We start from the raw sequence: 17893 nt of genomic DNA on the forward strand, positions 1-17893 counted from the left end.
GCTCCTCATTGCAGTGGCTTCTCTTGTTGCGGAGCATGGGCTCTAGGCGCGCAGGCTTCAGTAGTTGTGGCACCCGGGCTCAGTAGTTGTGGCTCACGGGCACCGCAGGCTCAGTGGTTGTGGCGCACGGGCTTAGTTTCTCCGCGGCATGTGGGATCTTCCTGGACCAGGGCTCGAACCCGTGTCCCCTGCACTGGCAGGTGGATTCTTAACCACTGCGCCACCAGGGAAGCCCTCTACTTGCAGTCTTGTCTTAAACCCACTCATTTGGTAAAATCCACTAACAGCCTATTCCTTGCCTGCACCTAAGCAGCAGTATGATGTAGGAGAAAAATCACACAGCTCTGCTTCTTTAAATTGTTGACCAAAAATCTCAAACAGACGCTCAAGCTACCTAGCTATCCTATTACGTTTTTCCTAGAAATTCACCTTCCCACTTAGTCAGCTAATATCCTGATCCTCACTCTCAGGTGCTTATTTTTTCCCTAAGAAGGGAGAAGCATTCAGAAAAGAAATTCCTCATCTTCCCACCATCAAATCTACCAACCTATATGCATATATGGCCATATTCTCTCCTGTTAAAATCAGCTCCTATCTAATCCAACATCTCCTCTTTTGTACTACTACATAATAAAGTTCCATTTAAAAAAGTTCCTTTTAGAAGAGAAGAGAGAACCCAGAATTAGACCCACACAAAAATAGTCAACTGATATTTGACGAAGAAGCAAAAGCAATAAAATGGAGCAAAAATACTCTTTTCAACAAATGGTGCTGGGACAACTAGACATCCACATGCAGAAAGAAGAAGAGGAAGGAGAAGAAGGAGAAGGAGAAGGAGAAGGACAGGGAGAGGGAGTGGGAGAGGAAGGAGGAGGAGGAGGAGGAGGGAGAAGAATCTAGATGCAGACCTTACACCTTTCACAAAAATTAACGCAAAATGGATTATAGACCTACAAAATTGATTTCGAATTCTTCTGTATGTGAGATTTGCCTCTACTCTTCCATTTATTTATTTATTCAATCATTTATTTATAGCAGTATATACTCATGGATATTTATTTTATACTTTAAGGTTTACTCCAATATTACTTTATTTTATTGCTCATATTCTTCCACCTTGGCCGTTAGAAGCTCCTGTATTTCTTTAACATTGTCCCATCCTTTTATTTTTTGAGCACTTTCTTACTTTCTGGAACCACAAGATTCTCCAGGCTCATCTTATGTTTTCCCTGGCCCAGCCCTAGAATCATCCATTCTCCAGATGGCCTTGGTTCCTTTCATCAGAGAATGGTATTAGAAACCAAGATCTGGGTGTGCTCATTGCTACTGGAATGTCATTGCTTCTAGATCCTCTCAGTGGACAGCAGTAGGAAATATACTAACCTAAACATACACACACATATGTAATTATTTCTGTATGCATCCATCTATCTATATTAGGCAAACATGAACTCATAGTAATGCCTCCAAGTCTAATCCAGTATCACATGATTTATTCTAGCCTTTCCTTTTTGTTTATTTATAATTACCCTCTTCAACAATGACAAATATAGCTCCCACTATGTCATTCATTTACTTAATCTTCAAATAATAACAGTTTTGTTTATTCATTTCCAATCTTAAAACTCTTTTTCTCCTGAGAATACTGGCTAGGATTTCTAGTAAAATATTAAATACAGGTGGTGATACTTGTTAACTGTTTCTTGTCCTGATCTGATCTTAAACAGGATTTCTGAGTTTCACCACCAAGTACGATTGGTGCCTATAGATTTTTTTTTTTTGGTGCCTATAGATTTTCTTCAGATCTTTATCAGGATAAGGATGTCCTTTGTGATCCCAATTTCCTATGACTTTTTATTATGGATGGATGTTGAATTTTGATTAATATTTGTATGAAACTATTGAGATTTTCAAATTATATTTTACCCTTTTATGTGTTAATATGGTGGATTACCATATTTGATTTTCTAATGTTAAATTCATCTAGTACTCCTCGGATAAATCAACCAGGTCATAATGTATTATCTTTTAAATATATTGCTCCATTGGGTTTATTAATTTTTGTTTAGGATTTTTTGAATCCATGTTTATAATGCAATTGGTCTGTAATTTTAATTTTCCTTTCTCATACTGTCCTGGTCAGGTTTACAACTAAGGTTATGCTAGCCTAATAAAGAACTGGTGGGTCTTTACTTTTTTCTTATACTCTACATTTAAAATTTTAATATAAAATTATATATTCCTTGAATATTGGTATAAATCACCAATAAAATGGTAATTCTTGCTAGGTTGATAGTGATTTTCTTTCAACACATTAAAGACATGATTTCATTGTCTTCTGGCTTCCTCTGCTGCTTTTGAGAAGTAAGCTGTCAATTTATGTGGCAGTTTTAAAACATGGTTCCCAAATTCTTTGACACTCCTCCCAACAAGAGGTAGGCCAAAGTTTCCCTCTCCTTGATTCTGGGTGGGCTTTGACTGCTTTTACTCAGATTATGCCATGAAATGCTGTGTGACTTCTGATGCTGGGTCATTAAAGGTGAGGCACTTTCTGACTGGTTTAGTGGAACACACACAGTTGGAGTCCTGAGCTGCTAATATGCTTTCTGCTCTATAAATTGGCCTTTTTTAGATATTTCACAAAATTAAATCATGTAATATGTCTTTTTTGCTTGGCTTCTTTAACTTATCATAATGTTTTGAGTTTTATCCATGTTGTATCATGTATAAGTAGTTCATTTCTTTTAATTGCTGACTAGTGTTCCAATTATATGGGTACACTACATTTTGTTTATTCATTCACCGATTGGTGAACATTTGAATGGCTTCCAATTTGGGGCTATTATGAATAGTGCTGCTATGAACATTCACATACAAGTCTTTGTGTGGACCTATGTTTTCCTTTCTCTTGAGTATATGCCTAGAAGGAATTGCTGGATCACATGGTAACTCCATTTTTAACATTCTGAGGAACGGACGAACTGTTTTCCAAACTGCATCCTCACCAACGCTTGTTATTATCTGCCTTGTTGATTATAGCTATTTTAGTGGGTGTGAAATGGTACCTCATTGCGATTTTGATTTGCATTTCCCCAATAGCTAATAATGTTCTCAGCATCTTTTCATGTGCTTATTGGTCACTCCTTTATGTATCATCCCTGGAGAAATGTCTATACAAATCCTTTGCTTATTTTTCAGTTGGATTATTTGCCTTTTTAATTTTTTAATTTATTTTTTAAACATTTATTTATTTATTTGTTTGTTTTGGCTGTGCCAGGTCTTAGTTGCGGCACGCGGGATATTCATTGTGGCATGCGGGATCTTTAGTTGTGGCATGCATGCGGGATCTACTTCCCAGACCAGGGTTCGAACCCAGGCCCCCTGCATTGGAAGCATGGAGTCTTACCCACTGGACCACCAGGGAAGTCCCTATTTGCCTTTTTATTATTGAGTTGTAAGAGTCCTTTATAAATTCTGGATACTATTCCCTTATCAGATATATGATTTGCAATTATTTTCTCCCATTCCATGGGTTATCTTTTCACTTTCTGGTTGGTATCTTTTGAGGCACAAAAGTTTTTAATTGTGATGAAGTCCAATCTATTTTATCTTTTGTTGCTTGTTGCTTTTGATGTCATATCTAAGAAACCACTGTATAATCCAAGGTCACAAAGATTTACTCCTGTATATTCTTCTAAGGGTTTTAGTTTTAGCTCTCACATTTATATCTTTGATCCACCTTCAATTTGTGTATGGTATGGAAGGGGTCAAACTTCTTTGTTTTTCATGTGGGTATCCAGTTGTCCCAGTACTATTTGTTAAAAATACTATTCTTTCCCCATTGATTGGTCTTAGGACATTTGTGAAAAGTCAAGTGTTCACCTCCTACACTGCTGGTGGGAATATAAATTGTTGCAGCCACTGTGGAAAACAGTATGGAGGTTCCTTTAAAAAAACTAAAAATAGAGCTACCATATGATCTAGCAATCCCACTCCTAGGCATATATCCAGAAAAGATGAAAACTCTAATTCTAAAAGATACATGCACCCCTATGTTCATAGCAGCACTATTTACAATAGCCAAGACATGGAAGCAACCTAAATGTCCATCTACAGATGAATGGATAAAGAAGACATGGTATATATATACAATGGAATACTACTCAGCCATAAAAAAGAGTAAAACAATGCCATTTGCAGCAACATGGATGGACCTAGAAATTATCATACTAAGTGAAGTCAGTCAAAGAGAGACTAATTTCATATGATATCACTTATATGTGGAATCTAAAAAAATGATACAAATGAACTTATTTACAAAACAGAAACAGACACACAAACATAGAAAACGAACCTATAGTTACCAAAGGGGAAAGGGGGGGGTGTCAAATTAGGAGTATGGGATTAACAGATACAAACTACTATACATAAAATAGATAAGCAACAAGGATATACTGTATAGCACAGGGAATTATACCCAATATTTATAATAACCTATAATGGAGTATAATCTGCAAAAATACAGAATCACCATGCTGTACACTTGAAACTAACACAATCCTGTAAATCAACTATACTTCAATTAAAAAAATAAGTCAAGTGTTCATAGATATGTAGGTTTATTTCTGGACTCTCAATTGTTTTCCATTGATCTATATATCTATCCTTATGCCAGTACCACACTGTCATGATTACTGTAGTTTGTGGTAAGTTTTGAAATTGATGTGTGAGTCCTCAAACTTTGTTTTTTTTTTTTTCCCCAGATTCATTTGTCAATTAAGGGTCCTATGCAATTCCATCTGTATCTTAGGATCAGCTTGTTAATTTCTGCAAAAAAAGGCAGTTGGGATTTTGATAGGGATTCAATTTGGATCTATAGACAAATTTGGAAGAGTCTTAACAGTAAGTGACTCTTCCAATCCATAAATATCATATGTTTTTCCATTTATTTAGATATTTAAAAAATTATCTCAGTAACAATTAGTTGTTTTCACTGTACAAGTGTTACACCTTTTTTGTTAAATTTTTCCCAAGTTATTTCATTCTTTTTTATATTATCATGAATAAAACTGTTTTCTTAATTTCATTTGCAGATTTTTCATTGAAGTGTATAGAAATACAACTTATTTTTTAGTATTGATCTTGAATCATACAAACTTGCTGTACTTGTTTATTAGTTCTAATAGCTTTTTAGTAGATGCCTTAGGATTTTCTGCAGAAAAGATCATATCATCAGCAAATAAAGACAGTATTATTTCTTTCTTGCCAATCCAAATGCCTCTAATTCCTTTTTTTTTGCCTTATTGCATTGGCTTCCAGTTCAGTATTAAATAAAAGTAACAAGAGTTACATCTTTTTTTTTTTTTACTGTATGATCTCACTTATATGTTGAATCTAAAATACAAAACAAACAAAATGAAAACAGACTCACAGATACAGAGAACAAGCCAATGGTTGTCAGAGGGGAGGGTGGTGGAAGGGCAAAATAGGTGAAGGGGGTTAAGAGGTACAAACCTCCACTTAAATAAGAAATATGCCATGGAGATGTCATATACAGCCTAAGTAATAATATTGCAATAAACTTGTATGGAGACAGATGGTTACTAGACTTACTGTGGTGAACATTTCATAATGTATGCAAATATCAAGTAACTATGTAGCACAGCTAAAACTAACATAATATTGTATATCAACTATATTGCAATTCAAGAATAAAATAGAAGCCTTTTCTTCTAACTCCAGTATCAGTCTAGAGTCTTGCAGCAGTGGAGGAAGGTTGATCTTGCTGGAGTTTGCTACTTACCAATTTTCTGGTAATTTGATGTTTGTGGTACCCTCCATTTCCTAGTATTGTATGAATCATGTGTAACTTTATTTGTACTCCTTGTACACCTCATGGGTTTTTTTTTTAAGATGTGTGGACAGATTTTGGTTCAGGTAGATGACATAATTCTCTGGACCTTGGCATAACTTATCTGTTATTTCTTATTTTTTTAAGTTATTAATTCATTTATTTTGGGTTGCGTTGGGTCTTCATTGCTGCGCCTGGGCTTTCTCTAGTTGTGGCGAGTGGGGGCTACTCTTCGTTGTGGTGCGTGGGCTTTTCATTGCGGTGGCTTCTCTTCTTGCGGAGCACGGGCTCTAGGCACGCGGGCTTCAGTAGTTGCCGTGCATAGGCTCAGTAGTTGTGGCGCACGGGCTTAGTTGCTCTGCGGCATGTGGGATCTTCCTGGACCAGGCTCGAACCCGTGTCCCCTGCATTGGCAGGCAGATTCTTAACCACTGCACCACCAGGGAAGTCCACACTCCTATATTTTCTTATCAAAGTATAATATTTTGCCTTTTACATTTACATCTTTATTCACCTGGAGATTATTTTTGTGTATAATGGCAGGTAATACTTTAATTTTTGTAATTAAAAATTAAATTTTTAATTTAATTTTTTCCTATGTGGAGAGTCAATTGCTCCAGCACCACAAATTTTTCCTATGTGGAGAGTCAATTGCTCTAGCACCACAAATTCACACTTACAAAGGTTCCTCATCTGTTCAATTGTGTTCAAAACCAGCTGAGCCTTTCACAACATCTTTAACCGCATCCAATGAGCTTATCACTCACCATGCCCTTCTACAGCAGCATTATTTTCTTGCCAAACCAGACTACATATTGCATTCACTCTTCTTGAAATATGTTCTCTCCACAAGTCCTGTTCTCTTTTTTCCTTATTAAATTGTAAACTTCTTATGAAAAAAGACATTGTCCAGTTCGTTTTTGCATCCTCCATACTTGGCATTGATTGAGTTGATTTTCAAACACTCTTCAATTTTATTCTGAATTTGACCCTTATAGGTGGGAATGCCCACCTAGTATAAGCCATACCTTTATATTTAGGTTTTCATGCAGAAGAAAAACGCTTGTCTTTCATCTGCTTTCCCACCAAAATATGCCTAGTGTTTCTAAATCTCTTTTAAAATTTTAAACAGAAACCTCAAAAAACTTCTAATGACTAGGAACCCAAGTCATCCTTTCTGCCCCGTTTGTAGAACAGTCCGCGCTTGGGGTCAACAGTGAAGTTAGGAGACACCGTCTGCGGGCCTGGCCTGGCCTTGACCCTTTGCTGCGATGCCAGCAGTAGGCCGACCCAGTTTGGAGCTGGGGCAATGCTTCCGTGGACGTGTTCACATCCATCATCCTTCCCTCGTCTCGACCCTGAACACAAATAGCAGGATGTGGAAATTACCTCCCAAGTCACTGTCTATCCTTGTATGGGACGCTGGGGTGTCAAACTTGGCTGCCAGCCTTCCTGAAGACAATTTTAGCAGCTCCCGACGATTTTAGGCAGGAGCTGCCGATGGCACAAAGTTCTCAGGCAACTTCTAGAACCTTTCGCCAGCTTCCCCTGCTGCCAGGTCACCATTTCGGTCGGGCAGAGACCCTCCGGTTCCCCTTCGACCTCTGGACTGGGCGTCCCAGTTAGTTCTGGGTGACTTAAGGCCACGTCAAGAAAACAACTGAAAGGGCAGATTCGAGGACGTGGAGACCGCCCCGTGCCCACCCGGCACTTTCCCGAGTCTCCGCAGGTGCAGCGGGGTGGACGGGGGGCCGCAGCGTCTGGGCAGCAATGGCGTGATGGGGCGAGTGGGGCCTCTGCGCCCCCGGAGCTGCCGCCCCTGCCCCCGCCCCGCCAAGAGTGGACATCTTAACTTGTTCCTAATCTCAGGGGGAAAACATTTAGTCTTTCAGCGTATTATAAGTTTTTCTTAGATGTTCTTCATCAAGTTAAGGACCTTGCATTGTGTTGCTAGTTCACTGAGAGTTTTTTCTATCATGAATGGGTAATGGATTTTGTCAAGCCCTTTTTCTTCACGTGTTACATGATCATGTGCTTTTGTCCTTTATTCAAGTAATATGTTGTATTGCATTAATTTTCATATGTTGAACCATCCCTACATTCCTGAGATAAATCTCACGTGATTATAGTGTATGATCTTTTTAAAATGTTGCTAGATTTGGCTTAATAACGTGGAGGATTTTTGCATCTATATTCACAAGGAATTTTGAACTATAGTTTTCTTTAAAATTTTTGAGACTTGGTTTGTGGCCTAATGTATAATCTATCCTGGAGAATGTTTCTTTTGTATTTGAGAAGAATATGTATTCTACTGGAGTTGGGTGGCCTGGTCTGTAGATGTCTGTTAGGCCTAGTTGGTTTATAGACAAAATGAGATTAGCCATTTGTTGATAACTGTTGAAGCTGAGTGATGGGTTCAAAGAAGTTTATTTTACTATTCTCTCCACTTCTGGGTATGTTTGATAATTTCTGTATAAAAAGTAAAAAATAGTCCTCAAATTCTCACATTAACAGAAAAGCCTTATAGGATTCAGCATATATGAGCATAACTTACAAAAATGAAAGAATGAGGTAGAACTATATATATTGATATGAAATGATATCTAAGATATATTGTTAAAATCTACATAGTGCTTCTGTTTTTGTGTGAAATATGTGCACATACACTTGTATATGTATATACTCTTTCTGAAAGGGAATATAAAAAACTGACAGCAATGATAGCTGGTCAGACTATGGGACTGGAAGTCTGGGAGGAAGGAAAGCTTGCTTTTTCTCGCATAATCTTTTTTTGCCTTTTGAGTTATTTGTACTGGCTAATTCAAAAATAGGTAAATAAAATTCATGAAGAAAAACTGTACATTAATAGCTAATTAAAATTTTAAAGAAGTAAAATGAAGGTAGACATGCCCTACAAATATCAAAACATATCACAAGGTTGCAGTCATTAAAACAGTGTGGTAACAGATCAGTTAAACAGAACAGATTTTATCATTTTAGTATATAATAAAAAAGGCATTTTAAAATTAGTGAAGAAAGGATTGATTGGACCAATTGGCTGTCACTTGGGGAAATCCCTATTTGACACGATGCTCTATACCCAAAAGTGACTTCCAGAGCAATTAAAATGCTTATTATAAAAATAAAACTGTAAATGTAAAAGAATAAAATATAGTAGACCATATTTATAATCTCTTAGAGGTAGTGAAGATGTTCCTAGGCAGAAAACATAAATGAAAAATATCCAGAAAAATATAAATTTAAAGATTGAGGGCTTCCCTGGTGGCGCAGTGGTTGAGAATCTGCCTGCTAATGCAGGGGACACGTGTTTGAGCGCTGGTCTGGGAAGATCCCACATGCCACGGAGCAGCTGGGCCCGTGAGCCACAACTACTGAGCCTGCGCGTCTGGAGCCTGTGCCCCGCAACGGGAGGGGCCGCGATAGTGAAAGGCCCGCGCACCGCGATGAAGAGCGGTCCCCACACCGCGATGAAGAGTGGCCCCCGCTTGCCGCAACTAGAGAAAGCCCTCGCACGAACCGAAGACCCAACACAGCCAAAAATAAATAAATAAATAAATAAAGTAGCTATAAAAAAAAATTAAAAAAAAAAGATTGACAAAAGATCTTGACTACATAAAGACTGAAAATTTTTATAGGACAAAAGACATCACAAAGGAGTTAAAGTACAAGTGAGAGACTGAGAAAAATATTTGAAAGATAAATAACAATGTGTTAATATTCATAATGCATAAAACCTTTTACAAACATATAAGCAAAATATAGCCATGTTAAGAACGCTGCCTGCCATATCAGTAAACAAAGGATGTCGCAGCCATCAGTGAGCCCTGAGGTAACTCAGGAGAGGAAACAAAGAATGCCCGGCTGTCTAGCAGTCATCAGACTGCAGCCACACCCAATGGTGCAGCCTAAGGAAACGCAGGATGAGAAAGCACAGGATACTGGCCCCAGGTAGCTGAGGTGCAGTTCAAAGGAATGATTTCAATAAGCCCAGACTCTTGCATCTTCCCATACATAGAAAAGTGCTAAATTCCTTAGCTCGGGATATCTGGTTTTCTTTACTTAACAGTAATCTTTTGTTCCTACTACCTGCTGTTTGTTGCAAAACTCCTATATACCCTGGCTCCCCGCCTGCCTCCTTGGAGCAGTTTTCTCAGGGTTACTTGAGATACTGTCTCCCGGGCTTGAAGTCCTAAGAATGTCCACTGAATAAAACATAACTCTCAACTTTTAGGTTGTGCATTTTTTTACGGTTGACATGACCATCTATCTATCTCTAAACTGATTGTGAAAACATAACTCCCTATTTTTTAAAACCACTGTTATTTGAAGCGTAAGTATTGTTAATATGCTATATCAAGGGTCAGGAAACATTTTCTGGAAAGAGACAGATAGTAAATGCTCTAGGTTTTGTGAGCTATATCTACTCTCTGTCACATATTCTTCTTATTATTCTTTTCCTTACAAGTCAAATGTAAAATCCTTCTAAAAGTTGTAGAAGGATATGTATGAAAGTCTAAGCAATGAGTATTTCAAAGGAGTGTCAGGTTTAATGGGTGGCATTAAATATTTTGTTCTATAATATTTTAAAACAAATTTATAATCCACATTTATTTGCATAACATTTATAATTTTTAAAAGATCCTGCCCATTGGAGACAAGGCTAAATTATGAAGTTTTAAAAAACTCAAAACCCTCCAGACTTTGTCTTCTTACCCAACCTTGTATGTTTTCCTCAACTTACCAAAAGTGTGTCTCCAACTTCTCCATAAAGTAAAGGTCCCAGGATTCCTGATTCATACTGAATAGCTTCACGAGTCTTAAATGTTTCATCTGTGTAAGCTATAAATCGGACTTTTTTGTACTTCCTACCAATCCGCTGAGGACCATTGTTCAAATACAGACTTTTGTAACTTCTGTGTGAGACACAAAAAGACGAGAGGTTGGAATGGAGAATTCTAGGTAAAGGACAGGTTGCTAAAATCCAACTCTAAAATAGCTCATATGATTTAATCAAGGAAAGGAGTGAGAAAAATATAAGCATCTCTGATGTTTAGCTATGTTAATTTACCAAACATATTAATGCCCTTGCCATTTGATTCTATACCTGTACCTCACCTTAAACATGGCTTAAGAATTTGTTGTTCTGAATAACTGGGAAGAATTTTTGATTACGGGGAAGAGATAGCGCCAAGGGTCAAAAGGTACTTGCCTGTCACTGGAGGTAAGGACTGAGGGGGCATAGTCCCAGTCTTCCTCTTCAGCAGCGATGTAGTGGACCCAGGTTTTAGGATGCTTCTTCGCAACTGAGCGGATTTGGATAAAGGGAGGAGCGCTGTCACCGTCAAATCTGACCACGTCCATGTCAGAGTCATAAAGATCATCATAATCTTCTTCTTCATTATTTTTCTTCCACATGTGGGGTTCTTCTGGGCAGCTATCTACTGTGACATAAGCTTCCATACCATCTGGAGTCAGACAAACGAATGTCAGGTTCCAGTGAGATTTTCTTGCCTTAACTCTTATGACTTTGTTCTTTCTTGTTAGGCCTTCAAGGCCTTCTCTTAAGTATTCCCTTCTCCACACCAATATCCTTTCTCGCCATTGTCCTATATGTATTACCTTCCCCATATCTGGTACTTTCTGGTTTCTTCCTGTGGTCTTTGCACTCACCATTTCCCTTCTGCCTGACTCTCCTCCAATATATGTTTTACCCCTTTTTCAAGACTCACTCATTTGCTCACAATATCCATTTGTATTTGCTATATAATGCTCTGGGCATCACTACTGATATCCTGGAGCCCTTATGATTACAACCTAGACAGTGCACTTTTTTCCTTTTCCCTAAATTTCTCATAAAACATCTCTTCAGCTATGACCCCAAATCCCTCTGTCCATAGTACTGAAGCCTATTTAATGGGATCAGGCTGGGAAAACAATGATACGCTGTCCTCCTCACTCCTGCCACCTCATTTTCCCCTCCCTATATCACAGGTAGATTCACCAGTACATTCACAAGTACTAATAATAATCAAGCCCTCTTATACTCAAGGTGAAATATTTGCTCTGAAAACTGGCAACTAGGGAATCTCAGTTGAGGTCTAACATAATCCTATACTGGACAGTGGACAGTAAATTCCATTAAAAGAAGAGCTGGATATTTATAATACTCATTTTTAAGATCCACAGATATTACCATGTTGGTGGGTAGAGATATGACAAAACAGTAGAAACTGGCCAAGGTCCATCAGGAGTGTCTGAGCAGTAAGGAAAGTTACTGGTGAGATCTCCAAAGAAGCCTGGCGATGGTTCCTCACAAGAAATGTGTGGCCTTCGAGGAAAACTGAGTGCACTTCAGGGGTGGTGCCCATCCCAATCACATGCCAATAGACTGATTTCTTATGACATCCAATCAGACCTGTAAAGTAAGAATAACACGGCTATAATCAAGAAGTAGAGAATTTGAAATGGAAAACACTTTCTAGGATAGGATGAACAAATTATCCTTACAAATTTTATTATCTTGACTTGGAACCAAAATTTCCAAGGACACTGGGGTACTGTCAATCTAACAGCTCTTGCCAAAGTCATCAATGACTATCATGCTGCTAAATCCAATGGGTATTTTTCAGTCTTCGCCTGCATCCGTTGACCATTCATTTCTTCTTGAAATTCTCTCCTCCCCTGGCCTCTGTTTCAACAGAGTTTTGTTCCCCTAAGGCTTAGACTGCTCCTTCTTCTGTCTCATTTTGTGACTGCTCCTTCTTTACCCATCCATTAAATGATGGATCACCCCAGGGCTCATCCCTAGGCCTTATTCTCTTGTTAATCAAATTTTCTCCCTGAATAATATCATTCATTCTCATGGTATTAACTCCAGACTGATACAGACTGATACCTTCTCAATATCTTCACCTGGATATCTCATAAAACCCACAGGTACAAAACCAAATTTTCAATCTTTATCACCTCATCTTATTCCAGACTTCTTCATTTCAGTGAATGGTACCATCCTGAAGTCAATTATGCAAGTGAGAGCTATTCTTGTCCCCACTCTCACTTCTCACATCCAATCTAACACCAATGATGGCAATATAATTAATAACAGTAACATTTACTGAGCACCTGTGTAACATCAAGCACTGTCCAAAGTATTTTACAAGTTTTAACTCCCAATAACCCAATGAGTGTAGAAACTATAGCTATCATCCCTCACTTAGAGGAGAGGAAACTGGTGCCCAGAGAGGTTAATTAACCTGATATGTGAGAGCAGGGACGTGTATGTTTTGAAAGTTAATTTCTTTTCTAATTCTGAAATCATGCATATTAGTTATAGAATTCTTGAAAAATATAGAAAAGAGTTAAGAAAATATCCTTCCTCGTCCTTCATTATTTTCTTGGGTGTCTGAATTTTCCAACTTCCAACTTCCTCTTTCTTGGTTTACTCTCTAGTTTTATTGTAGCACATATTCAGTGGCTTCTAAGGGCTACCATTTCTGAAAATGTCTTTATTCTTCCCCCAAAGTTAAGTTATAGTTTGGCTATGAATTCCAGGTTGAAAATAACTTTTCCTTTAGAACTTTTAAGGTATTGGTTCATTATATTGCCAGTCTAATTCTCATGCCTTTGTATGTGACCTGTTTCTCCCAGGGGAAGCTTTTATATCTTCTCTTTGTTCTTTAAAATTGCACAAACCTAATTTTGTGTGGGGATATTTTTTTATTTATCCTGCTGGGAAATTTTTATATAAAGACTCAACTCTTTTCTTTTTTTAACACTTTATTCTATCATTTCTTTGAGTTTTAAAAATCTCTTTTTCTTTTGCTTTCTGGGAGATTTGCTCTCTCAATCTCTTTTTGTTTTGCTTTCTGGGAGATTTGCTTTGTACCACTTTCTATTAAGTTTGTATTTTGACAATCATATTCCTAATTTTGTGAGCATATTCTTGTTTTGATTGTTTCTTTTTCATATAATCCTTTTATTACTTTTTTTACTTACTAGAAAGCTGTTTATTATTTTTATTATAAAAGGATGTAACTCAGGAACATCCAGATGGAAGAGATGATAAGGCAAGGCATACTACTTTTCTTTATCTTTGCATATTCTCTTCGTGTTTCAGGCTTTCCTTAAATATCTGTTCATCCTTGGATGCCCATTTACATTTAAGCAAAAGAAACCTTAATTTTTAGATAACTGAGGAGAAGTGGAGAAGAGAGCTCTGGTGGTGAATGGAGAAGATCTTGAGGATTCTTGAGCAGGCTGTACATACCTGGCAGAGACCTGTTTATATAGCCATTGATTGTGTGCATTGCAGATGCAGGATCCACAGCCTGTGTCAAGGACTCATTTTTTCCTGAGTGCCAACTTTTCCCTGTTGAGAGAGGATGCGAATAGAGGGCCAGCTAAGTGTCTGTCTCATGTCAGCACAGTAGGCACAGATGACGTGCCCTCGAAGTCAGTAAGACAAAGGGAGAAGACAGTTACCAAAAGGCAGATATTTCTTGCTCAAAGTAATGATCTCTCCCTATACTTATCCATGACAGTACTTGGAAAGGAATAATGACAGATATTGGTTAATTTGCACCATGATGATTTCATTCTATTCATTAGCTGACTTATTTAAAAGGAAGCACATGAAAAGCATCCTAGGAAAAGGCTGTCGGTACCTGTCCCTGTCCTAACTGCTTCATCCAGTTTGTAATAATGAAAGCCCAAGAACCCGAAAGCTTTCCAACCTCGTCCCTGAAATTGACAAGAGTGAAAGCACTATAAATATTATTATTAGCAGCTCCCTGAGGTTGCCCTTTTGTGCAAAGGACTGAAACTTTCTGAGGCACCCAGCCTTTGGGGAACTCTCATAAGTTCATTTATCCCTTGATCCACTCATTTGTTCATTCAGTTAAACATATTTACTGAACACTACTGTGCACTAGGCACTGATGGCAAAGAAGACACAGCCTCTACCTTCTAGGCGCTTACAATTTAGCTCGAATAGACAGAGAAGCAAACAATTATAATACAGACTGAAGAGTGATGTAAGAGAGATAAGAACAGGATATTATGGGAGCAGAGAGGAGAAGGAACCTCACTTTGCCTGAAGAGGAAGGAATACGAGGTCAAAGAAGACAAATATTAAAGCCAGCAATGATGATTTCGTGTCATAAGGAGGAAGCTCAAGGTGCTGTGGAAATATGTAAAGAGGCACCTAACCTAGACCAGAAGGAGGAGAAACTTGGTGTGAAGCTGGAGACAGGCTTTCCAGGCAGAAGAAACAGCATAAGCAAAGGTCCGGATGCAAGAAGAAGCATGGCACGTTTTGGGTGTTACACAAAATGTGTTCAGCGTGGCTGCAACTTGAACGGTGATGGACGGTGAGGCAGGAAGAGGAGCACAATGGGGTAGGCAGGTCGTCAAAGACTAGGTCACGTATCAGTGTGTTAAGAAGTTTACATTTTGCCTTGATGTAAAATTGAAGGATTTTAAGCGCTGGGGTGACAAGATCAGATTCGCATTTCAGTCAGCTCCCTTTGGCTGCTATAGTAATAATGAAGTGTCAGGGGGCACAAAAAGACAAGGAGACTAGTCAGGAGAGAGATGATGGGGGGTCTCACTTCAGAAGGTGATCATGATGGTGACGAGGAAGAAATCACCCGCTTAATCCTTACAACCATCCTATGAAAAAGTACTTATTATTTCACTTTTCAACTGGATAAAACTGAGACGCAGAGGGGTTAAGTAACTTGCCAAAGTTACTTAAAAGTAAGAGATGAAGATAAGAAAAAGTATACTCATAGAAACATAGAACACAAGGGGGGTTGCCAGGGTCTGGGGAAATGGGGAAAAGGTTGGTCAAATGGTACAAGCTTTCAGTTTTAAGATGAACAGGTTCTGGGGATCTAATGTGCAGCGTGATGACTATAGTTAATCCTACTACATTGAACACTGGAAATATGCTAAGGGAGTAGATTTCAGGTGCTCTCACCACACACAAGAAATGGTAACTCTGCGAGGAGATATGCTAGTTTGACTGTAGCAATCATTTCTCTATCTATTTATCTAAAATCATCATGTTGTACACCTTAAATATATATGATTTTTAGTAAAAATTTCTTTAAAAGGTAACAGGGGGCATTTAGAAAGTAAAGCAATAAGTCACTTCAAAAAGGGCTTGTGGGACCAAAACCAGGAGCTCTTAAATGCTGTGGCCAAAGACTGAAATTCTCCAAAGGATGTGATAGTCACTCAATTGGGCTGTGTTTTCCTGAGGAGACAGAAGCCTCAGCCACTCGTATCCATGACTGGCGATGTGGGAAAGTAAATAAATGTCTCCCAAGTTTAACCAAAACTAACAAAGAAGCAAACAAAACAAAATTACATACATGAAACGTCGTCGGGGTCAGAGGCCTTGCCCGTAGCCCTTCAGACCAGAGCTCCTGGTGCAAAACGGCTGCCCCGACACGGCAGCTCCGCCGCTGGGAGCAGAAGCTGCCCACGACGCTCAAGGCCAGCCGGCGGCAGCAGGCCGTGTGCAGAGACGCTGCGCGCGCACTGCCGTCTGCGGCTGCGCCTGCGGGAGAGCTCCGCCCCTTCCCCGCCCCCCGTCCCTGTAAAGCAGCCCCGCCCACGGCCTGTCGGAAGGGCGTTTGCTCTAGAGCGCAAGCTCGAAAGTCTCCGTTCTTTGCTCAAAGAATAAAACTTGCCTTTGCTTCAAACCGAAAAAAAAAAGAGAAAGTAAAGCAAAAAGTCTTTGTTGATGGATTTAATAAGAGGGACAAGGTTACCCAGCTACTCTATCTTCTTACTTCATAGCTGCCAGTGGAACTCAGCTTGCATTTTTTCCTTGGAATTCATTTTCATCCCCGTCTGCATCATTCCTGAATGATAATGTAGTTTATGATCTTTCTGTAATCACTTCCTCTGGACATTAACAGCCCTCATGCTTAAGCACCACATTAAGTTAATATATTTCCTTTCTTTAAGGAGACCAAAATTCAGACTGCAGCTCACTAACCTTCATCAAATACAGCAAAAAGTAGTACAAATTCGTGCAAGGTCTGTGTCCTTTCTTCGGTCAGACTCCCTGAAAAAGAAGTGAGAGCATTTATCTTCTATTGAAAATCCTCTCATAGGAAAATGACGCTAGGAGGATACATTACTTCATCAACTGCTTTGTCTCTTGGTCTCCTATTAACGTTACCATAACATTATTTCCTTGGTGTCACATCTCCTATGCCAGTAATTCTAAAATTATTCGGGGTAAAGGACTTTTCTAAAAATTTCAGATTTGTTGCAGACCATTACTTTTATAAAATACACTAAAAATTAATTACTAAAAAAGAAATTAAAAAGACATACAAACTAAAAGTCCATATAACCATATTTCATATATATGTATATATTCAGAACAAACATAAAACAGAAAAAGAAAAATTACAAAAATCATACACACTGTTCATGGAAATGTGCATATAGGTAATTAATATAGAAAATTTCTATTACACTTTTAACTTTTTCTTACTTCTGCAATTGTAAATTAAAAGTTATGAACAAAATAACTACTGTCTATATTAAACACCTATACTCACACTTTAAATGAACACCATGTATATCAATATTTAAAGTTATCAATGTTACAAATGAGCTTGCTTCATGCTTTAACTGTTGAATTTGTTAGTTGTCTTTCTTAGCATTATACTTTTTCACTTGATTGGGAAGTTTTCTTTGCAGGTTTATTTTGAGTAGGAAGATTTTTGTTTATAATGTTCTTTCCTCTCTCGTACTCTTTTATTTTTAATTAATTAATTTATTTATTTTTGCCTGCATTGGGTCTTCATTGATGTGCACTGGCTTTCTCTAGTTGCAGCGAGCGGGGGCTACTCTTCGTTGCAGTGCACGGGCTTCTCATTGTGGTGGCTTCTCTTGTTGCGGAGCATGGGCTCTAGGCATGTGGGCTTCAGTAGTTGTGGCACACAGACTCAGTAGTTGTGGCTCGTGGGCTCTAGAGTGCAGGCTCAGTAGTTGTGG

General features: G+C 38.4%; 1 protein-coding gene across 7 annotated transcripts in view; it reads right to left on the minus strand.

Moving 5' to 3' along the window:
• F8 (coagulation factor VIII) overlaps positions 1-17893 on the minus strand; it is a 124729-nt gene that overhangs the window by 82522 nt on the left and 24314 nt on the right. For 5 of the 7 annotated variants that reach the window (XM_082376401.1, XM_082376404.1, XM_082376400.1 and 2 more), the window contains 5 exons: positions 16881-16949; positions 14139-14240; positions 12066-12287; positions 11082-11337; positions 10614-10785 (listed from right to left, as the gene is read on the minus strand). In XM_082376401.1, the coding sequence (XP_082232527.1) occupies positions 10614-10785; positions 11082-11337; positions 12066-12287; positions 14139-14240; positions 16881-16949 (821 nt within the window). Of the gene's footprint in view, positions 1-10613; positions 10786-11081; positions 11338-12065; positions 12288-14138; positions 14241-16248; positions 16427-16880; positions 16950-17893 lie in introns of those variants that run through there. The other 2 variants (XM_082376405.1, XM_082376406.1) reach the window with 2 other exon arrangements.

This window comes from Balaenoptera borealis (assembly GCF_965194805.1).
Source record: "Balaenoptera borealis genome assembly, chromosome: X".
NCBI lineage: Eukaryota > Metazoa > Chordata > Mammalia > Artiodactyla > Balaenopteridae > Balaenoptera > Balaenoptera borealis.